Source organism: Anopheles aquasalis, chromosome 3 (assembly GCF_943734665.1).
Source record: "Anopheles aquasalis chromosome 3, idAnoAquaMG_Q_19, whole genome shotgun sequence".
NCBI lineage: Eukaryota > Metazoa > Arthropoda > Insecta > Diptera > Culicidae > Anopheles > Anopheles aquasalis.
The window spans coordinates 25,366,596-25,382,877 of record NC_064878.1 but is presented as its reverse complement, the minus strand read 5'-3'; the positions used below and the strand labels follow the sequence as shown (position 1 = coordinate 25,382,877).

Genomic DNA, 16,282 nt, shown 5'->3' with positions numbered 1-16,282 from the left:
CACAGGTGTAGGTAAAATCATAGTTCTTATCAAAAAGCTTATCAAAGTTTTGCTATCCACCTGTCGTACATCAATCTCATCAGATCAGTGCAATAAAAGGAAACTGTATTTAAGCGCATGTTTGGCTCATTCTCCTACATTCCACCACGTGCCCGTTGTTCCGTCGTGAAATTACACATTCTATTGTTTCGTTGCGCCTCACCATCGAGACCGCGCTGGTCTATAATTACGTCTAGACGCCAGTTTGTCGCTTAATCCACTCACGACCCGCTGCGATGCTACTGTACACGCCGTACTTGTTGGGCCGGGCACAACCGATCGCCCACGAGATGATACCAGCCTGCTGTCCACGGCAGATGAGCGGCCCACCAGAATCACCCTAATCGAAAGCAAACAATAACGAGCGATCAGATGCTCAGATATCTTAGGGCTACAATTCGGTGACAATCGGCGATCGCTTCTTACATCACACGCATCGCGCAAACCTTCTGCATATCCGGCACACATCATGCGACCCGTTATCTCATCGGTTGACTGGTACGCCTTACGGCAAATTGACTGCCGAACGATCGGTAGCGCAACCGAACGCAGCTGTTCCCTCGATTCCGGTCCCAAGGTGTAACCCCAACCGATCACCTCACACAGCTCCCCGGGAGGGAAGCGTCGCTTACCGGAAGGTAATCTAGCGAGTGCTGCCCGCAGATACCTCTGCTGCAGCTTCAGCAATCCATAATCGTAGTCGCCAGTGATGTAGGTGAAGTTCTCATGCTTGATCACTTGCGCGATCCGGTGCAGTTTGCCACCTTTCCGGTAGAACGATGAGTTGGCGCGTACCATAGCGGTCTGGGGAGTGAGTCGACTGAAAGAGAGTCCCGAACAGCAGTTCATCAGCCGGCCATGTTGCGTTGACACTATACATACTCCACACAATGGGCTGCACTCAGTACCCAGCTATTGCTGATGAGTGTTCCACCGCAGATGTGCGTCTTTTCCAAGGGTGTCCAACGTTGAATCGACACAATGTACGGATAGTTGGTGATCTCGGTGGCCGTACCGTTAACGATTCGGAAGGAGAGTCGCTGAGTGCTTCCACCTTCGCCAGCTAGCGTACATAAACAGAACAAAACATACATTAATGGATTCTTGCAGTTCACTACTACCAGTGTTGGGGACATTACGGAACATCAAAACAGCGGTAATGACCGCGATAATCTGCACCACGCTCAACATCACGCTGAACCTTCGCTAATGGACGCTGGACCGGTAATAGACGGCATGGTACACATTTTATTCCTTTCCCGTTTCGATGTTGGCCAATTTTTACGAGGGGTGATTAAAATCCAATATTTCCACAATTGGTACAAGGTTACTGTAGCCTCTCCTCGTGGCTCTCCAAATCAATCTGCGACAAAATTCGCTGATAATTTGTGGTAACGAGTAGCATGGACTGCTTAGCCTAGACACCGGTTATCTGTTGGATCCAGGACCGTTGGTTCGATATGCTGCTGTAGACGCCATAGCGGTTCGGCTTGGCACAGCCAACACCCCAAGAGATGATTCCAACCTGCATACCTCGGCAGAGCAGTGGTCCACCCGAATCGCCCTGGAAGGATTAAATAGAAAGAAGGAATTAATTCGATGAACCAAGGAATACTTCTTATGAGCCCTCTACCGTACCTCACACGCATCCCGGCCCCCGTCTTCGTACCCAGCGCACAGCATACGCCACGTGATGGGCTCAAACAGTGAGTACGCCTCGCTACACACCGACTGCGCCACAATCGGCAATCGTACCATCCGGAGCTGCTCCCGATCGCCAGTTCCCTTGGTCATACCCCAGCCTACGACGGTGCACAGCTCTCCGGCCGGAATCCGTCGATGCCTGGCAATGAGCGGTACCGGGACCGCTCGCTCGAACTTACTGCTCAGCTTGAGCAAACCAAAATCAAAGTCAATCCCGGGAGAACTGTAGCGGAAGTTTTCGTGCTTCAGCGCGCGGCTTACGGTCAGTAGCACACCACCGGACGCGTGGAAGGACGATTCGGCACGCACTATAACCGACAGGTCCCGCTCAATTTCGCTAACAGTTGGAAAGAACGGGAAGAAGATGGATACAATCCAAAGAATCGAGAGCTAACGAGACTTACTCGACGCAGTGTCCTGCTGTAAGAACCCATAAATCACTGATCAGTGTACCACCGCAGATGTGCGTCTTTGTGTCCTTCTCCCAACGCTGCAGCGACACCAGGAACGGGTATTCCAATATGGAGACGCTGCTTCCATTAACAATCCGATACGATATGTTGGAGGTCTGTCCTCGCGTTAGGCCTGCAATGGTAAGAAGTAACAGTGTTCCCTGTTCAGACTGTTCCTCAGAGTGTGTTCTTGCCCCATAGGTATGCCAATAGCACCGCTCCGTAGCAGCAAGAATTCATACTGCCGCATGGACCTCCGGGATTCAACTAATGATGTTAAGTGCCTTGCAGTATGGTATACCTGACGGTAATTCGGTGATAATAAATACGATTATCCTATTACGCCAGTTGTGAACAACAAGTTGATTAGGTTGCGTAACAAAAAGATACCATTTCTATTTCGACTTTGGTCATGCAAAGGTCGGTGCCTACTGAGATTTTTGCTCGATTGGAGTTGGATTTTATGCTGTTTTCTACAAAAACAGTCTATCATCGGAGCAGGCACTGTGATATTGGAACCACTTTAAGCGACTGTTCAGTGTGATCGTCATGGAAGAAACACGCAGCTGCGCTGAGCTCCTCGCGGCCGCTTTTGAATCGCCTGAGCCAGGGACCATAAGCCTCACGGCGCTCCGCCAGCTACTGCTGGTGATGCTTCACAAAATAGAAGACAATCGGGCTATCGAACACCGTGCAGAGGCTTCTCATACTGGAGAAGAACTAGAACAACCGGAGCAACCGGAAGAACCAGTAACCGAGCGTTTTGAAGACACCGAAGCCTACCATGAGCTGGTTAGAAAAATTGACCATCTCGCGACGGCCCAACACACTCTCGCCGATCGTTTACAGGAGGCGCAAAGGGTGAGTGGCACACTCATGCCCACGGTGGAACAACTGGAGGAGTATCGCGGTAGCAGAACGTCCTCACTGCATCCAGGGCATGAAAATGCGATCGATTACCTGTCGCTCGTATCGCGCTTCGATAAAATCGACGAAACGATCGGTAACCTCACCTCACTGGCGCACGATACGGTGCTGGAGTACGCACGGATCGAAAAGTCTATTCTGCCACTCCTGGAAGGTGATGTGCTGGCCAACATTCACGCTCAGCTCGATACGATTCATCAGCAGCTGAAGGCACAGTGTCCCGAGTATAAACCACAACGCCGCAGCGTCACTCGATCCTCCAAAAGCTCGCGACCGGATGTGGCGCCATCTCCAATCGATTTCTATCAGCATACCGTACCCAGCTCCGTGAAGGCACTGGTCCCGAGGCGTAGCACTTTAGCTGAGCTGCCAAAGAAGGAGGACCTCTTGAAGCAGGAACTCGACGGGATACGGACTATTCTTTTAGGACTTGTCAGTGGTTTGAAATTTCCCGAAACAAATGAACTCGAACCACTGACGACGAGATCGAGGAGCTCAACGTTTGAAGTCACAAAGGCAGAAAGCCTCCGTGCACTGTGGCCTCAAGCCCTGGAAGAGGTGCTTACATCGAACCAGGAACGCATTGATACACTCGAAGGGAAACAGAACGATCTGCAACGGCAAATTGAGACCTTAACCGAGCGAGACCACTCAACTGATGATTCCTTGAAGCAGCTGACTGGCGCGCTACAGAAGCATGAAGCCAAGATACAAGATGAACTTCACGCCTTGCGAGCGAACTTCTCGGATCAAGCACTTAATCTCGCGGAGGAGCTACGTGAGTTAAAGCAACAAACACAAACTCGTCTGGAAACGATCGATCACGAGCTGGAACGGCGCGTCGAGTTCGACCACTTCCGGACGCGTGTTTCGCAGGACCAATTTCACACCGCCATCGAGCAACTGCACGAGGAGATCGATCGAGAGGTAGAGTTTTTTAGCGACGAACTGCAACGCATCTGGGGCTTGCTGCAGAACCTGGGCGCCAGCATGGCGGACAAGTGCGATCGCGACGCGGTGGAACTGTTGGAGACGCGCATTCGACGTTCGCTCACCTACACCCAGCTGATGGTGACCAAACTGAGGGGTGTGCTGGCCGGAAGCATTCAGGCAGCCGGTACCAAGCGGCCACTGCAACCGCTGGACGCTCTCCGGTGTTTGTCGTGTAACCATGCCGCTACGATGCATTCGCTGGAGCAGCTCGTTCCCACCGGAAAGGAGCTTTTAACGGCTGCGCAGAAGAGGGAACAGCGTATCAGTCGCTTAAAGACGATGGCCAAGCGGGAAATGGCCAAGGATGCGCCGCCGAAAACGAACGGAATTCCAGTGATACCGGTGCAGGGTGCAACTACCAGGGCGGATATGGAGCGGCCGGATCAGTTGGCGTACAACATTCACCCCGAAGAAGGCGATGGTCAGCACGGATAACGATTGTAGATCCATAAAAGCTGCAAATAATAATTTAAAACATTTTTTGTAATAGAGAGAATGAATAGAAGGATTGATCAGTCGTGATTGGATCAATTCATTCAAATATCGTTGTAAATACAAATTGTTTCGATTAAAACTAACCCATTCGAATTTTTTGGAGGATTTTTTTGGGGAAAAAATATCGAAATAAGCGTTTTTCATTTGAATTTTATTCCTTATGCACTCAAAAATATGTATAAACAAGCAATATTTGAATCGAAAAAAATTAAGAAATATCAAAACTTATACATAAAAATTAGATACCTTCTTTATCAACACCAACAAGCCTTTTTAAATGCATCCCATTTTAAGTGGTGCGTTAGCCCTATTATTAAAAAATGTTTATAACAAACATTGGATATCCATTGAGTGTGATCAACGCACCGTTATAATGTTGCTGGACAAGCGTTTTTGATTTATTGACCTTCGTGAATACAAACATACGGCTCGTCCGTCCTTATATATGTTAAAAAAAAAACCTTCGTGAATATTTATTCTTAACAATGCTCCTTGCAATGGCCAAATCACTACTTAAACAACTGGCACTAATTTTAATTTATTTTCTTTTGTATCTGCAAATCATGAAACACTCTATAAGCTATACGCATGTTTATCAGCATTACAGTTTTTTTTTCGAAAACGATAAAGTGATTAATTATGGAATTTCTTATTTAATTGCTTCGTGTAATAAAACACATACAAAACATTAAAAAAAAAAACAAATTAATAGTGACAAACCCGACAACGCTCCGGAGAAAACATTGCTTGCACAACTGAAAACCCGCAGCAGCATAACAATTGACACAGCTGAACCGTTACTTTCCATACGTCCGCAACCAATACCAAATCCTCAAGCTCGTTGGAGATGATAACAGCAAACTATGGCATCATCCAGATACCGTCGACGCTCCGTTTGCGCTTCCAAATCGCTCACAACAAACAAAAGACTTGAGAGGCGCGACGAAAAGCGACGAACCCCACGACATCTCTGCGATTGCTCAACCGAAATCTGTCTCGCCCTGTTATCTATCCGAAACACATACACCCAGAGAGAGACGGTCGATACGTGCAGCAATACGCAGCGTGCGTTAGAAATTATGCAACCGCGAGGTGCATTCGGGAAACTGGTTCCACGCGTGACGCGATGCATTGGTCCCCCATGACATGGCGTTCGTTGTCGTTCCGCCGTTCCGATGCGGCCAATGTCCGTTTTTCGGTGCTAGCTGGCGGTACGATGTTAGATGAATCAACCGCGAAGAACAGCTGACGGTTCCTATCGCCAACAAACAGAAAAAGCTCCTTCCCAGCCCATCGTATTCGCATATTCATCTATGCAAATGTTAGCGAGCGGTCTCGCGCGATCATCACGCAGGGGGCTTATGATGAAATACTGTTTACACTTATCATTTCCGAAGTCCATGGTCAAAGCATGAAGCCTGTGTGCGTGTTTGTGCAGCCAGTGCCATTTACTACGATCTGCCTTGGCGTGCGATTCATTACCGTTACGCCGAAGAAGTAGTACGCCGGTTCCTTGCAGCGTTTGCTTCTTCGCTCTTCGGCGCTATTGACATCGATCTCGCCTTTTTTTTTCTCCACAGCTCGTTGTCTTATGTCGTTGCTCGATCTGAGAGGGATAGTAGACCTTGAAACGTGCAGCCGAAGGGGCGAACCCCCTCTAGGTAAAGATTCCACTACCACCACCAGTGCCACCGCTACGGCGTTGACCTCGACGGTGACTCGCAAAGCGACGCGCGGTTCGGCGCGCCCGCATGGCGTGTGTTTACGAGTTTTCGAGACTCTCGGCAGCTCGGCCAGCCATTCTCTGCAATGGCTGGCCTTGAAGGGCGTCTTGTAACTTGGTGGTGCAGCGCTGGGCCAAGTGATGCAACAACTGCAAGTGGTCCACCAGTCCCGTGTCTGAAATGGTGTAACCTGCACCTAAAGTTAAAGCGTCTGTGCTGCTAAAGAATATGTCCAACTGAATAACCGCATTCAACGGTGGAAAAGGCGCTTTTGCTATATTCTTTATTCCATCGTGACTTGCACGATCGCTGGAAGAGCATTAAACGAAAACCACCAACCAAAGGAAGGCTGCGGCGGTGTTCTGCGGTTTACTGGACTGAAATGCCGTTTGCTGTTGCTTCATGCGATCAAGCAACCGGCTCGTGGTGCGGTGTAAATGAATGTAAAAAGAGCACTTTAATGGAGGGGGGACGTATAAGAAGTGGTGGTAAAAAAAACCGCTACACCACCCGAAAGCACCATTTTGTTAGTGCTTGTGCTCTCATTTTTTTGCAGAGGTTTTTTGCCCGTATACACGCTTGCTAACGACGATCACCGCCTCACTAACGCGGCTGGTTGATGGATCTCTTCCCATCATCTACTCAAAGATGCGTAAGTGAAAGTACAAGTTTGACCGACGAACATCTCGAGTGGCGTGGCGTAACACGAAAAGTTGGTAATTAATGATAAACACACGAAAAACGCCATGAAGCGGGACCGCAGTGAGTTTTGGGGCAGATGTTGGTTTTGAAAGCATTTTTTGATCTCCCACCTTTGGTCTGTTGCGGCGTCAGCGCCGCAAGCTGACTGACTGTTTCCCTCCATTTTTTTTTTTGGGGAGGCTGCGTGCGACACCAAGCAGGGCACCGCGGACGCAAGCTGCGAGAGAACCGTCGGTCGGTTGTGGGTCGTCGACATATTGGGCTGCAAACGGCGGCTGAGATGCGTTATGAAGTGAGGTACCTTGTGATGCGTCTGGTGGAATGATCGTCACAGAGAGTGAGAGAGAGAGAGAGAAAACAGAGAGAAAAATAATGAAGATCAACGATCAAACCGGAATGATCGTTGGTTTGGTGCGCTTTGGAATGGTTGAAGAAGGTTGCCAAGTACTAAGAATTAAGAAAAAAATAAACTAAGGTAACAAATAAAATAAAAATCGGCGATAAAATAAGAGTAATTCACTCTAAGCTACGTATTCATAAAAAGAAGAAAGAAAAGTAAGAGAGCGGAATGATACGAATGTCCAAACGATCCTCTTACTAAAACAACACAACATTTTCTATATCATACAGCAATAGGGAATGGGTTTGAATAAAGAATGTACGTATAATTAACCAGCTTCTCTCAACAGATCCACGCAAAACAGTGGAATAGTTTACACCGAAACACACAATACTTTACTTTAACAGAATTGGCTAAAGTTTTAGAATGCTTTAATCATCACACAACATAAGCAACCTTTGTAAGGCAGGTTTTGTAAGATACAGGATCTTCAAAGACACAAATATTCTGGGAAATGTTACCCAATAAAACAGAACAAAAGACAACAACATAATATCACGAGAGAAACTCGATAACGGAGCAAAAGAGAGACCGCAAACAATGGTTAATAGTTTCCAGAACTCAGGAGATTGAGGCAAAAATAGACGATACCGCAGTATAATAAAAGAAGAGAACCAGTTGGATAACAAATAAAAATCTTAAGGAAACTTAAGGAAATTCCGTTACTCCATTCAATCCTCAGGCCTCTCCCTTTCAAAAACTATCCAAAAATTCACCCGCACGGTGCGGTACGGGTATGGCTAACGAGAGACTTGTGCGAGTGGGCCGGACAGCGATCGCAAGAGCAAGCCCTCCGTTGCGTACATCTCCAAAGAAGTGGACGATACGCAGTGGAGGGGCCAACCGTACCCCCAGCCAGGGAGAGCAGGTACCCTGATCTATGCTCACGCTACTACCGCTGCTGCTGCTGCTGCTGCGGGGTCTCAGCGCGCTGACGATCAGCGTCAGTATTACCACGCCGCGTCATCCAAGCGCACACGCCACGCTGCGTTCGCAGAGAGAGAGCTTGAGCTGGTTGCGCAAAGCCCACCATCGTCTTGCTGCGATCGAGTTCGTTTTCTTGCTACTCAACAACTCCGTCGTAGTGCTGCCCACCCTCAGTACCACCAAGTCCACGGACCGGCACGAAAATGCAGCTTCTGAAGCGGAACAAGACCAATCCAAGCTTCGCCATCAACATCGAGAGCGGTGTGGAGGAAGTGCGAGACGTCAAGGTAAGAGGGGGGGATGCGGAGTGCGATTTACAGTGGATTTTGCGCAACTGAAGATCAGAAGAAACTTGTGGTGGGTAATAAAGCCACAGTACCTATAGGGCGCCTAGAAAAGTGAGCATGAAAACGCTGCGAGATGCGAAATCGGTTCCGTGGGCAACCCTGTGGTGGGAGGAGGATGTGATGAATCTCCATTGGAATGGTTAGATCGTGACCGATCGGTACACGACCATCACGGTATCTGGATGCTGATCAATTCTATTGCCTCTTTTATACCCTTCGCCTTCTCCATTCTCCATCTGCCTACAGGTGCACGAGGAATGTGACTTTCTGGTGGATGTGCTAACGGGGAAGAGCTCCGTTTCGCCGGACTTTTGCTGCCGGATGCTGTACATGATTCTGTGCACCTGCTTCACGACCGATACCCGCGAGAAACGGCGCCGCGTCGAGATTGAGCAGCGATCGCGGAGCCTAACCGCGTGTCAGACCATCTGAAGTGAAGATCATCTGTTCGGTCTCCATGCGGACCGCCTGGAGTAACTTTGGAGCAATCTGATGCACCAGTGTATGTGCGTGTGTGTTTTTGTGTATGTGTGCTAAGTGAATTCACGTGCGTGAAACGTGCGTGCAGTGCAGTGCGGTTGCAAGCAATGGCACCATTCGTTCGCAAGTCAGTCAGTCTCCTCAAACCATTGTCGGTGCAATAGCTTTGTAAGGCACTACTGTATATCGTTAAGACAGTCAAGCCTCGTGGTAAAGGCTTAAAGTTAACCAACCAAACGATGATGCACTGTGCGTAGAGATAGATAGCGAGAGGGAGAGAGTGATGGAAATATATGATAAAGTGTAAAAGCCTCAAAATCGATCGTGTGTTCAAGCTGTTCTTAGTTTCGTGCTCGACTCGAAAACCGGAGTTCACCCTCGACTGGAGGTCCTTCTCCACTGGCCGTTGCAGCCGTTTCACCCTACATCCGTTCGACCGGACACCGGACAGGCTATATCGGAGCCATCGCGCGCTCACGGTAACGGAATGGAATGGAATTATGTGGCGGCGCGCGAAAAAACCTGTCCACCCTCCTGTCCCCCCAAAAGTCCGTGCGCTGCTTGCCAATCTGGTTTTGTCATGTAAAAATTTTTGGCAAACCAGTTTCCACCTTTCATTATCAAAACCTTGACTTCTCCACGGTCGGCATTCGAACCGCAACGAGCGTGAGTTCGAGCGAGAAAAGACGACAATCTGGGCCAGGGTCCCATAACTCAATCGTTCGGCTCGGGAGAGGTTTCTTTCTGTTCGAGCTGCCGGTTCAGAGACGAGGAGCAAGGATCATCTTTCACTGGCCTTTTTGGGCCCGTGCCTTCCGCTTTGGGGGACGGCGATCTTCTGCTGATCAGAATTCCGATTTGAGGGTTTTTACCGCGTCAGCATCTCCTCTCGCTTTGACTCGTTCGTGATGCTACCGGGAAGATCGAAAACTTCTGGGAATACCGATGTTGATGGTGCTGTTACTGTTGTTATCAAAATCCATCTACTACCTGCCGATCGGTCGATCGGTCGATGCCATCATGCTGATCCATGTGTTTGGATATACTGGTCGTCCTTGAATTCACGGTGATTCTGGATTTGAAATGCTCAATCGTGCGATCCGTTGCTTCGGATCCGGGGGTCTAGTTCTACCCCGTTCGCTTATCGCACGAAGCGGATGCAAAACAGTTGTGCAAAAATTTGAATAAACCCCTCTCACCTCGTGTTGGGTTGAGTGTCCGAAAATCTTTTTCAACCAGTCTCATCATATCTTATCAGTTCTGCACATTGCACAGTCCAAAATATGCAAACGGTTGTCTCTATTTTAGGACATAACTGTCCGTATTTTGATGCAAAGAATGAACTGCACGTACTGCTAAATCGTTAAACCATTCACCTAGACGACGGTTGACATGCATTCTCATTTCGGTGTTTCCACCTTGTTGGCATGTTTTTACAGAACTATAATTAATGATGCTGCTAATAGAGAGTCGCTATTCATAAGTTCTGCCATCAACTTCATTAGGAAGGGGGCCATTAATCATTAGAACGTGCTGATAGTGTTGGTAGAAATCATTAGCATCACCACAGACTGGCACCTCGTCAGAGTTCGCTAGTAGCGGTAGATTCAGTAGAAGAATAGTCGTCATTTTAATACAAACAGTCGATGTGCTAATGAATTAATGATGCAAAGTCGAGGTGAAATTGTTAGGATTCGGTTATTTGCATAAGACAGTTTTTGTTTACGCAGCACAATCAAAGTGTGAGCATCATCTGGCGAGAAAGAATTCCTTTCGGTGGCCGCGGGTTAACGCCAACCTCCTAACATGTAGTAAAATGTTGCGGTAATAATAATAAGCCGGCAATTCGATGACCTTTGCTGGACCATCGATGACCTTTACTGGATAGATTTGAACCTGGGTCATCATTTGTCGCTGAATAGATTATTCTTGGGGAAGTCAGTCACTGCATCGCAACGAGTATTTTCATCAAGTACTAGAGAGGGCAATTCTGTGCTTCCGTTCATCTGTAAAAGAGTTCTTTTTCTATCATCAGAATTTTGTAGATACCCTACTAAGAAGGATTATTATGTTATCTGTTTTATTCTCCCCCTACGCTCCGGTATGGTGCGCTCAGAAAAATCCTGGCACGAACCTGTTATGCTGGAAAGAAGTACGTTTTGCCGATTTAATTTATGACTTTTTTTTCTTTTCGACTCCAAAAAGTTGTTTGCCACAGATGGTCATTCCACCTCAGGAGATCATTTCGGAATCAATGGCGATACTATCGCACTATCTCAATCTGGTCCTCCCACACCATCTCATTCCATTCCAGTGTGATCGTCTTATCGCTTAATTCAGAATCTCTTCTTTACAGCACGCTTCTTGGTTCCGAGAGAGATCTCACCCCCATCAACCGATCAACCGACGGCCAGAAGACAAAGGAAATACACGTCCACTCCGTTTTATAAAGTTTTGATCGTTACTTTATTACATTTACCCTATCTTTTTCCTCTGTTCCTGTCGTTATCGACGATCGTATCGGATTCCTGTTATACGAAGTACTTGCACGCTACGCTGCTTCTGCGAAACTGCTCGTTTTTTCACAAGCTAATTACGCTAAACAAAAACGCGGAGATGATCGGTTTAATCAAAAGACTCTTCGCACCGGATTACAGACCGGAGCCGTTAATGAAAGAGAGAAATAAAAGTAGAGGCGAAAAAAAGCAAACCGGTCACCGGTTTACTAGGCTCCCTCCGTAGGTCGTCCGTACAATGCACATGAAGCCACAAAGAAACATGATGGTGTGTCTGTCCGCTTCAAAACCGAAAGAAATCATACAAAACCGAACAGAAGCTGTATCGCCGTGGAATGAGTCGGTCGGTCGGTGGATCGCCGGATATTGATAACACCAGTGGTTCCTGTTGTCGCTCGTGATCTGCTTTCTGATCCCGAGAAGTGTGCCACGTTCGTTTCGGTAGAATACATGGAAAGCCGGAAAGCTTTATATCTTGGTGCGCTTCCGGGCGATCGCTTCTTCAACGGCACGGAGCTGTTTCAGCAGTTCCTCCCGCCGGGACGATTTCTTCGAGGCGGCCGCATTCGCCTTCTCCATCGCGGCGCTCGACGGTGGTATCACTTGTGCACCGCCACCCTTACCACCATCCTTCTTTGAATCTGCGGAAGAGGAGCAAAGCGAATATTTAGTACAGTACCGGTCTCTAGGTGTCGTTTCCGTTAAGATGCGCATACCTTTTTTCACCAAACCAGCGGCTCCCTTGGCCAATTTACCGTCGGCTGTACGAATCACTTTACCACCAGCGGACCGTGCCTTTTCACGCGATGAACTGTCGGAGCTGGAGGAGTATGAGCTCTCGGAGCCCGAATCACTCGAATCGGACGATCCCGAGCCGGACGAGCTGGCGCTGCGACGACGGCGCTTTTCACCCGCTACCTTGTGCATCGATGGTGACTGTTTGGAAAGAGGAGCGAGTCAATTGAGAGTCACAATCAATGAGAAATGACGTGGATATCGGTCTTACCTTTTTGCGTTTCGGTGCTACACCCTTCTCGATCATTACCCGTTGCTTCTCGACAACGATTGGAGAGGGGCCTCGTTTGTCAATCCGTTTCACAACGACCGGTGATGCTTTACGTCCTCCGCCTGCTAAAAGATAAATTTCAAGCACCGTAAGCATGAGGATTCTATCCTGTTCATCTCCTCATCGAACAAGAGAGAGAGAATTCTCGCAGCAAACTTACCACGTCTCGGACTGATGCTCGGCGATCGCGTTCGGATCACCTTCCGAATGTGTGCTGCACCACCACCACCACCCGCTGCATGCCGATCACTATCCTTCGATCGGTGACTATCGTAGCGGGCTCGGCGCGCTGGTGCGCTCGGTGAGGGTGAACGGCTCGATTCCGAACTCGAGCCCGATCGTGAGCTACTGCTGGAGCTGGAGTACGAAGAGCTGTTGCTGTAACTACGTGCTCGATCCCTTCCTCGACCGCCTCCCCTCTTTTCACGACCCGGTGACTTTGAACGCATCCACGGATCGCTCCACTCATCCGCTCGCTGCAAAATCACTTCCCGTGTGGCTCCACCACGCGGATTGCGACGTTTCGAGAGATCCTCATCCTCGTACTGTGGCATCCGGTGTGAAGGGAGTTCACGGTAGCGTGTCGTACGACCGAATGCATCCTCTTCAAATGCGGGAGGTGCCGCAGGACGGCCATACTTTGACGAGGGCGGTGCACCGTAAGCGTCGTAGGCCGGTGGCACCGCCGCAACCGGTGCTCGTGCACCTCCAAATGGAGGCGAAAGCTGTAAATGAAAAAAAAAGTGCGTTATTGCATCGTCGGAACAAACACACTGGACATACCGGTCACTTACATTCGTGGGCGAGGCACGATCCCGTGTGTAGTAGTTGTCCTTTTCCAGTTCATCCTGTGTCAGCGAGAGGTTCATCTTTTTATCATCAAAATCAATGTCCTGCTCCTTGCGCTTGCTAGCCTTGCGCATCATCTCCTTGGCCGTACGCAGTCCACGCTCCCAGGCGCTCTCGGTAAGGGGTTCTGCGATGGGCGGTCGTGCTACGGGTGCTGGCAGTACGGCCGGTGGATACGGTGCCATCACGGGATGATGTGCCGCCAGATGGTGCAGCGCTGGCCGTTCATGCCGGTAATCGAGAGGATGCAGTGGACCACCAGCCGGGTGACCTCCGTAACCGGCCGATTGATGGCCTACCGGAACTGGACGAACCATGTCGAACATCGTGTAGTTACCCTTATCCGTTACACCCGGATGCAGAAAGCGGCAGCTCATACCCCAGGTGCACTGGCCACGGGTGTAGAATCGACAGATTGGCTTCGGTTCCGATTCCTCCGGACGCTTCTCATCCTCATCGGTTACCTCTCCTTCCTCTAGCTCTTCACCCTCTTCCAATTCGCTGTCAGCATTGTCCTGTTTCTTTTTCTTCGACTCGTCCGTCCCATCCGGGCCTTTGGCCGCCGGTTTCGGTGAACCATCCCGATCGTCCGCCTTACGATCCGTTGGTGGTTTCTCTTTCGCCACTTCGGCGCATTCACCTTCCTCCGCCTCGAAATCAAGGGCATCTTCATCGGTCTGTTTGTCCAGCAGATTGCCTGCATCGAGCATCGATCCTACACCACCACCACCGTTACTGGCGTGCATCTCCGTGGTCTGGTTACGCATTTGATTCTTCTTTTCTTCGAGCTTTTGGCGCAGATCGACGATCTTCGGTCTCTCCACCTCACTCGATGGCTGCTGTGTGGTCGCTGTTTCTGCACGGCCAGGCGATCCATCCCTATCTCGGTTAGCCTGACCTTGGGCCTGAACCTGAGCTTGGCTGCGATCTTCATCATCGGAGAAGTGCCGGATGTCGCGATTTTGACGCTTTCTGTTCTCTGGCTCACTATCATGTTCCCCTTCCTCGTCATCCTCTTCATCTGCGGATCGACCACCCGGCCCACCGCGTCGATCCTGATTTTCATCGTCGTCGTCATCGTTGTTGTCTCCTTTGCTGGCCTTCTTCACCGCATGCGCTCCCCGATCACTCTCCGGTTCGGGCGCTTCCGGTTCGTTGTCACTTTCCAAACTAACGTCGCTCAGATCTTCGTGGCTCATGTCCAGGGCACTGTTCTTGGCTCCGGGACTCATCGCCGCTCCACCACCCCCTCCGGTTGCTTTCTCATCCGCATCCGCTCTTCTTCTCGGTTCCCCATCATCCTCCTTCTCCTGGCCGTCGGATTCAATTTCACAATCCGAGATCTCCTCTCCCTTCAGCTTCTCGCTAAGGTTGGTGCCGCTCGAGTGGCGTGACAACGAGCGCTGCCCATGGTGGAGACGCTGGTGATGCGAATGGCGACCCTTGCTCGAGCGGCTGTCCGAGTGGTTCGATTCCTTCGACAGTGACCGATTGTACCGCCTATGATGCCCACCATCACCGTCCTCCTCTTCCTCTTCGCCACCTTGCTCCGGAGAAAGCGAACGTGCCTCGCTCGGTGATCGCGATCGATTCGTCGATGGTGATTGGGGTGATTTCGGTTGCGATTGGCGCGAATTGTCGGCACTCCGGTAGGAGAGGGAATTTGATCGTGACCGGCCTCCCTCTTCCTCCTCGTGCGGATGTTTCGGAGAGCTACTGTCCGGAGTGCTGGAACGAGATCCATCGGCGGGAACACCATCGGCACCACCTCCTCCGCCGTAATCACCGGCGGGAGCGCCTCCTTCAGAAGTTCCATCACCTCTGCTGCCGGCGTTCACTAACGGCTCAGCATTCGAAGCCGGGGACACCGAGCGCGAGGCCGATCCGGAACCATCGGACTGCTCCTCATCATCATCATCATCCTCCTCCTCTTCCTCCTCTTCCTCTTTTGTGACGGGGCTCGGTGCCTGCTCCTCCGAGTCGGAGCTGTTCGATGCCGACGAACCGGGTCTCGAATCATCGCTGTCCATCGTCAAACCGTCAAGTTGGTAAGCTGTAAAAAGGGATTGACAACCGATTAGTTACTGCCGATCGTGGAATGTCAGCCTTCTCACGTCCTGTTCTCCCCCACTGGGCCACTGGGAAGAGACCATTTCTTTGGTACTTCTTTGGACAGCCTCTCGCACTCAATGTCCTTCTCAGCTCAGCGTTCTACGCCTACTGGAGGTGGCTAGCTCTCTGGTAGGAAGCTGGCTGGTTCTGCCTCATTTTCCCCGCGCCTTCTTCGACCTTCGACTGGCCGACTGAGTTTGCGCAAAGCGCAAAAAGGGTAAGCAATACTTACTACTCCCGGCAGCGCGGGCCACACAGGGGGCCCCATCATCTTGGCAGCCATCTCTGGCCTTCGTTTTCTGAGCGCATTCGCTTCGATTTGTGACATGATGCCCCTGCTTTGCACTACCTTATTACTGGCAAACTACTACGCAACGGACACTACTGGGACTCTGAACTGGACTCACAACAACTAACCAGGACGGTTACACACGGCCGCTTCGCGTCGGTTTCGCGCTCGGGCTCTACTGAGTAGAGCGGATCGAAAGTTCGGAAACATACTTTGTTGAACTATACTTGAACAAACTCGAAACTTTTTTTTTGTTTTAC

The 16,282-nt window shown here is 49.9% G+C and overlaps 4 protein-coding genes across 7 annotated transcripts in view; 2 read left to right on the top strand and 2 right to left on the bottom strand.

The window, feature by feature from the left end:
* Positions 1-232: 232 nt before the first annotated feature.
* LOC126574463 (transmembrane protease serine 9-like) lies at positions 233-3,005 on the bottom strand. The gene is made up of 7 exons (XM_050234681.1): positions 2,979-3,005; positions 2,148-2,356; positions 1,678-2,080; positions 1,465-1,603; positions 913-1,102; positions 466-859; positions 233-379 (listed from the first exon to the last, which is right to left on the bottom strand). Exons 1-7 carry the CDS (start codon positions 3,003-3,005, stop codon positions 233-235), a joined length of 1,509 nt encoding a protein of 502 aa, XP_050090638.1.
* Positions 3,006-3,071: 66 nt separating this feature from the next.
* Positions 3,072-4,550, top strand: LOC126574458 (uncharacterized). Its single transcript, XM_050234669.1, has one exon. The coding sequence runs from the start codon at positions 3,072-3,074 to the stop codon at positions 4,548-4,550; it is 1,479 nt and encodes a 492-aa protein (XP_050090626.1).
* Positions 4,551-8,420: 3,870 nt separating this feature from the next.
* On the top strand, positions 8,421-9,417 carry LOC126576361 (uncharacterized). Its single transcript, XM_050237607.1, has 2 exons — positions 8,421-8,650; positions 8,957-9,417. Exons 1-2 carry the CDS (start codon positions 8,567-8,569, stop codon positions 9,140-9,142), a joined length of 270 nt encoding a protein of 89 aa, XP_050093564.1. The 5' UTR covers positions 8,421-8,566; the 3' UTR covers positions 9,143-9,417.
* A 2,211-nt stretch (positions 9,418-11,628) lies between these two features.
* LOC126575725 (zinc finger CCCH domain-containing protein 18-like) overlaps positions 11,629-16,282 on the bottom strand; it is a 5,911-nt gene continuing 1,257 nt past the window's right edge. The window contains exons 2-7 of one of the 4 annotated variants that reach the window (XM_050236571.1): positions 15,966-16,197; positions 13,567-15,674; positions 12,933-13,497; positions 12,713-12,837; positions 12,423-12,642; positions 11,629-12,347 (exon numbers count right to left, since the gene is read on the bottom strand). In XM_050236571.1, the coding sequence (XP_050092528.1) occupies positions 12,175-12,347; positions 12,423-12,642; positions 12,713-12,837; positions 12,933-13,497; positions 13,567-15,651 (3,168 nt within the window). In that variant the 5' untranslated portion in view covers positions 15,652-15,674; positions 15,966-16,197 and the 3' untranslated portion in view covers positions 11,629-12,174. Of the gene's footprint in view, positions 12,348-12,422; positions 12,643-12,712; positions 12,838-12,932; positions 13,498-13,566; positions 15,675-15,965; positions 16,234-16,282 lie in introns of those variants that run through there. The other 3 variants (XM_050236572.1, XM_050236570.1, XM_050236573.1) reach the window with 3 other exon arrangements.

What these genes read in the sequence shown, in the direction of transcription:
- LOC126574463 (XM_050234681.1), bottom strand. Translation starts at nt 3,005, where the DNA reads ATGGTCAATTTTTCTAACCAGCTCATG. An exon ending in ACAGCAGGACACTGCGTCGA is followed by an intron (nt 2,081 to 2,147) that starts GTAAGTCTCGTT and finishes TCCAACTGTTAG; the next exon opens with CGAAATTGAGCGGGACCTGT. An exon ending in GTTTGCGCGATGCGTGTGAT is followed by an intron (nt 380 to 465) that starts GTAAGAAGCGAT and finishes GCTTTCGATTAG; the next exon opens with GGTGATTCTGGTGGGCCGCT.
- LOC126574458 (XM_050234669.1), top strand. Translation starts at nt 3,072, where the DNA reads ATGCCCACGGTGGAACAACTGGAGGAGTATCGCGGTAGCAGAACGTCC.
- LOC126576361 (XM_050237607.1), top strand. Translation starts at nt 8,567, where the DNA reads ATGCAGCTTCTGAAGCGGAACAAGACCAATCCAAGCTTCGCCATCAAC. An exon ending in AGGAAGTGCGAGACGTCAAG is followed by an intron (nt 8,651 to 8,956) that starts GTAAGAGGGGGG and finishes ATCTGCCTACAG; the next exon opens with GTGCACGAGGAATGTGACTT.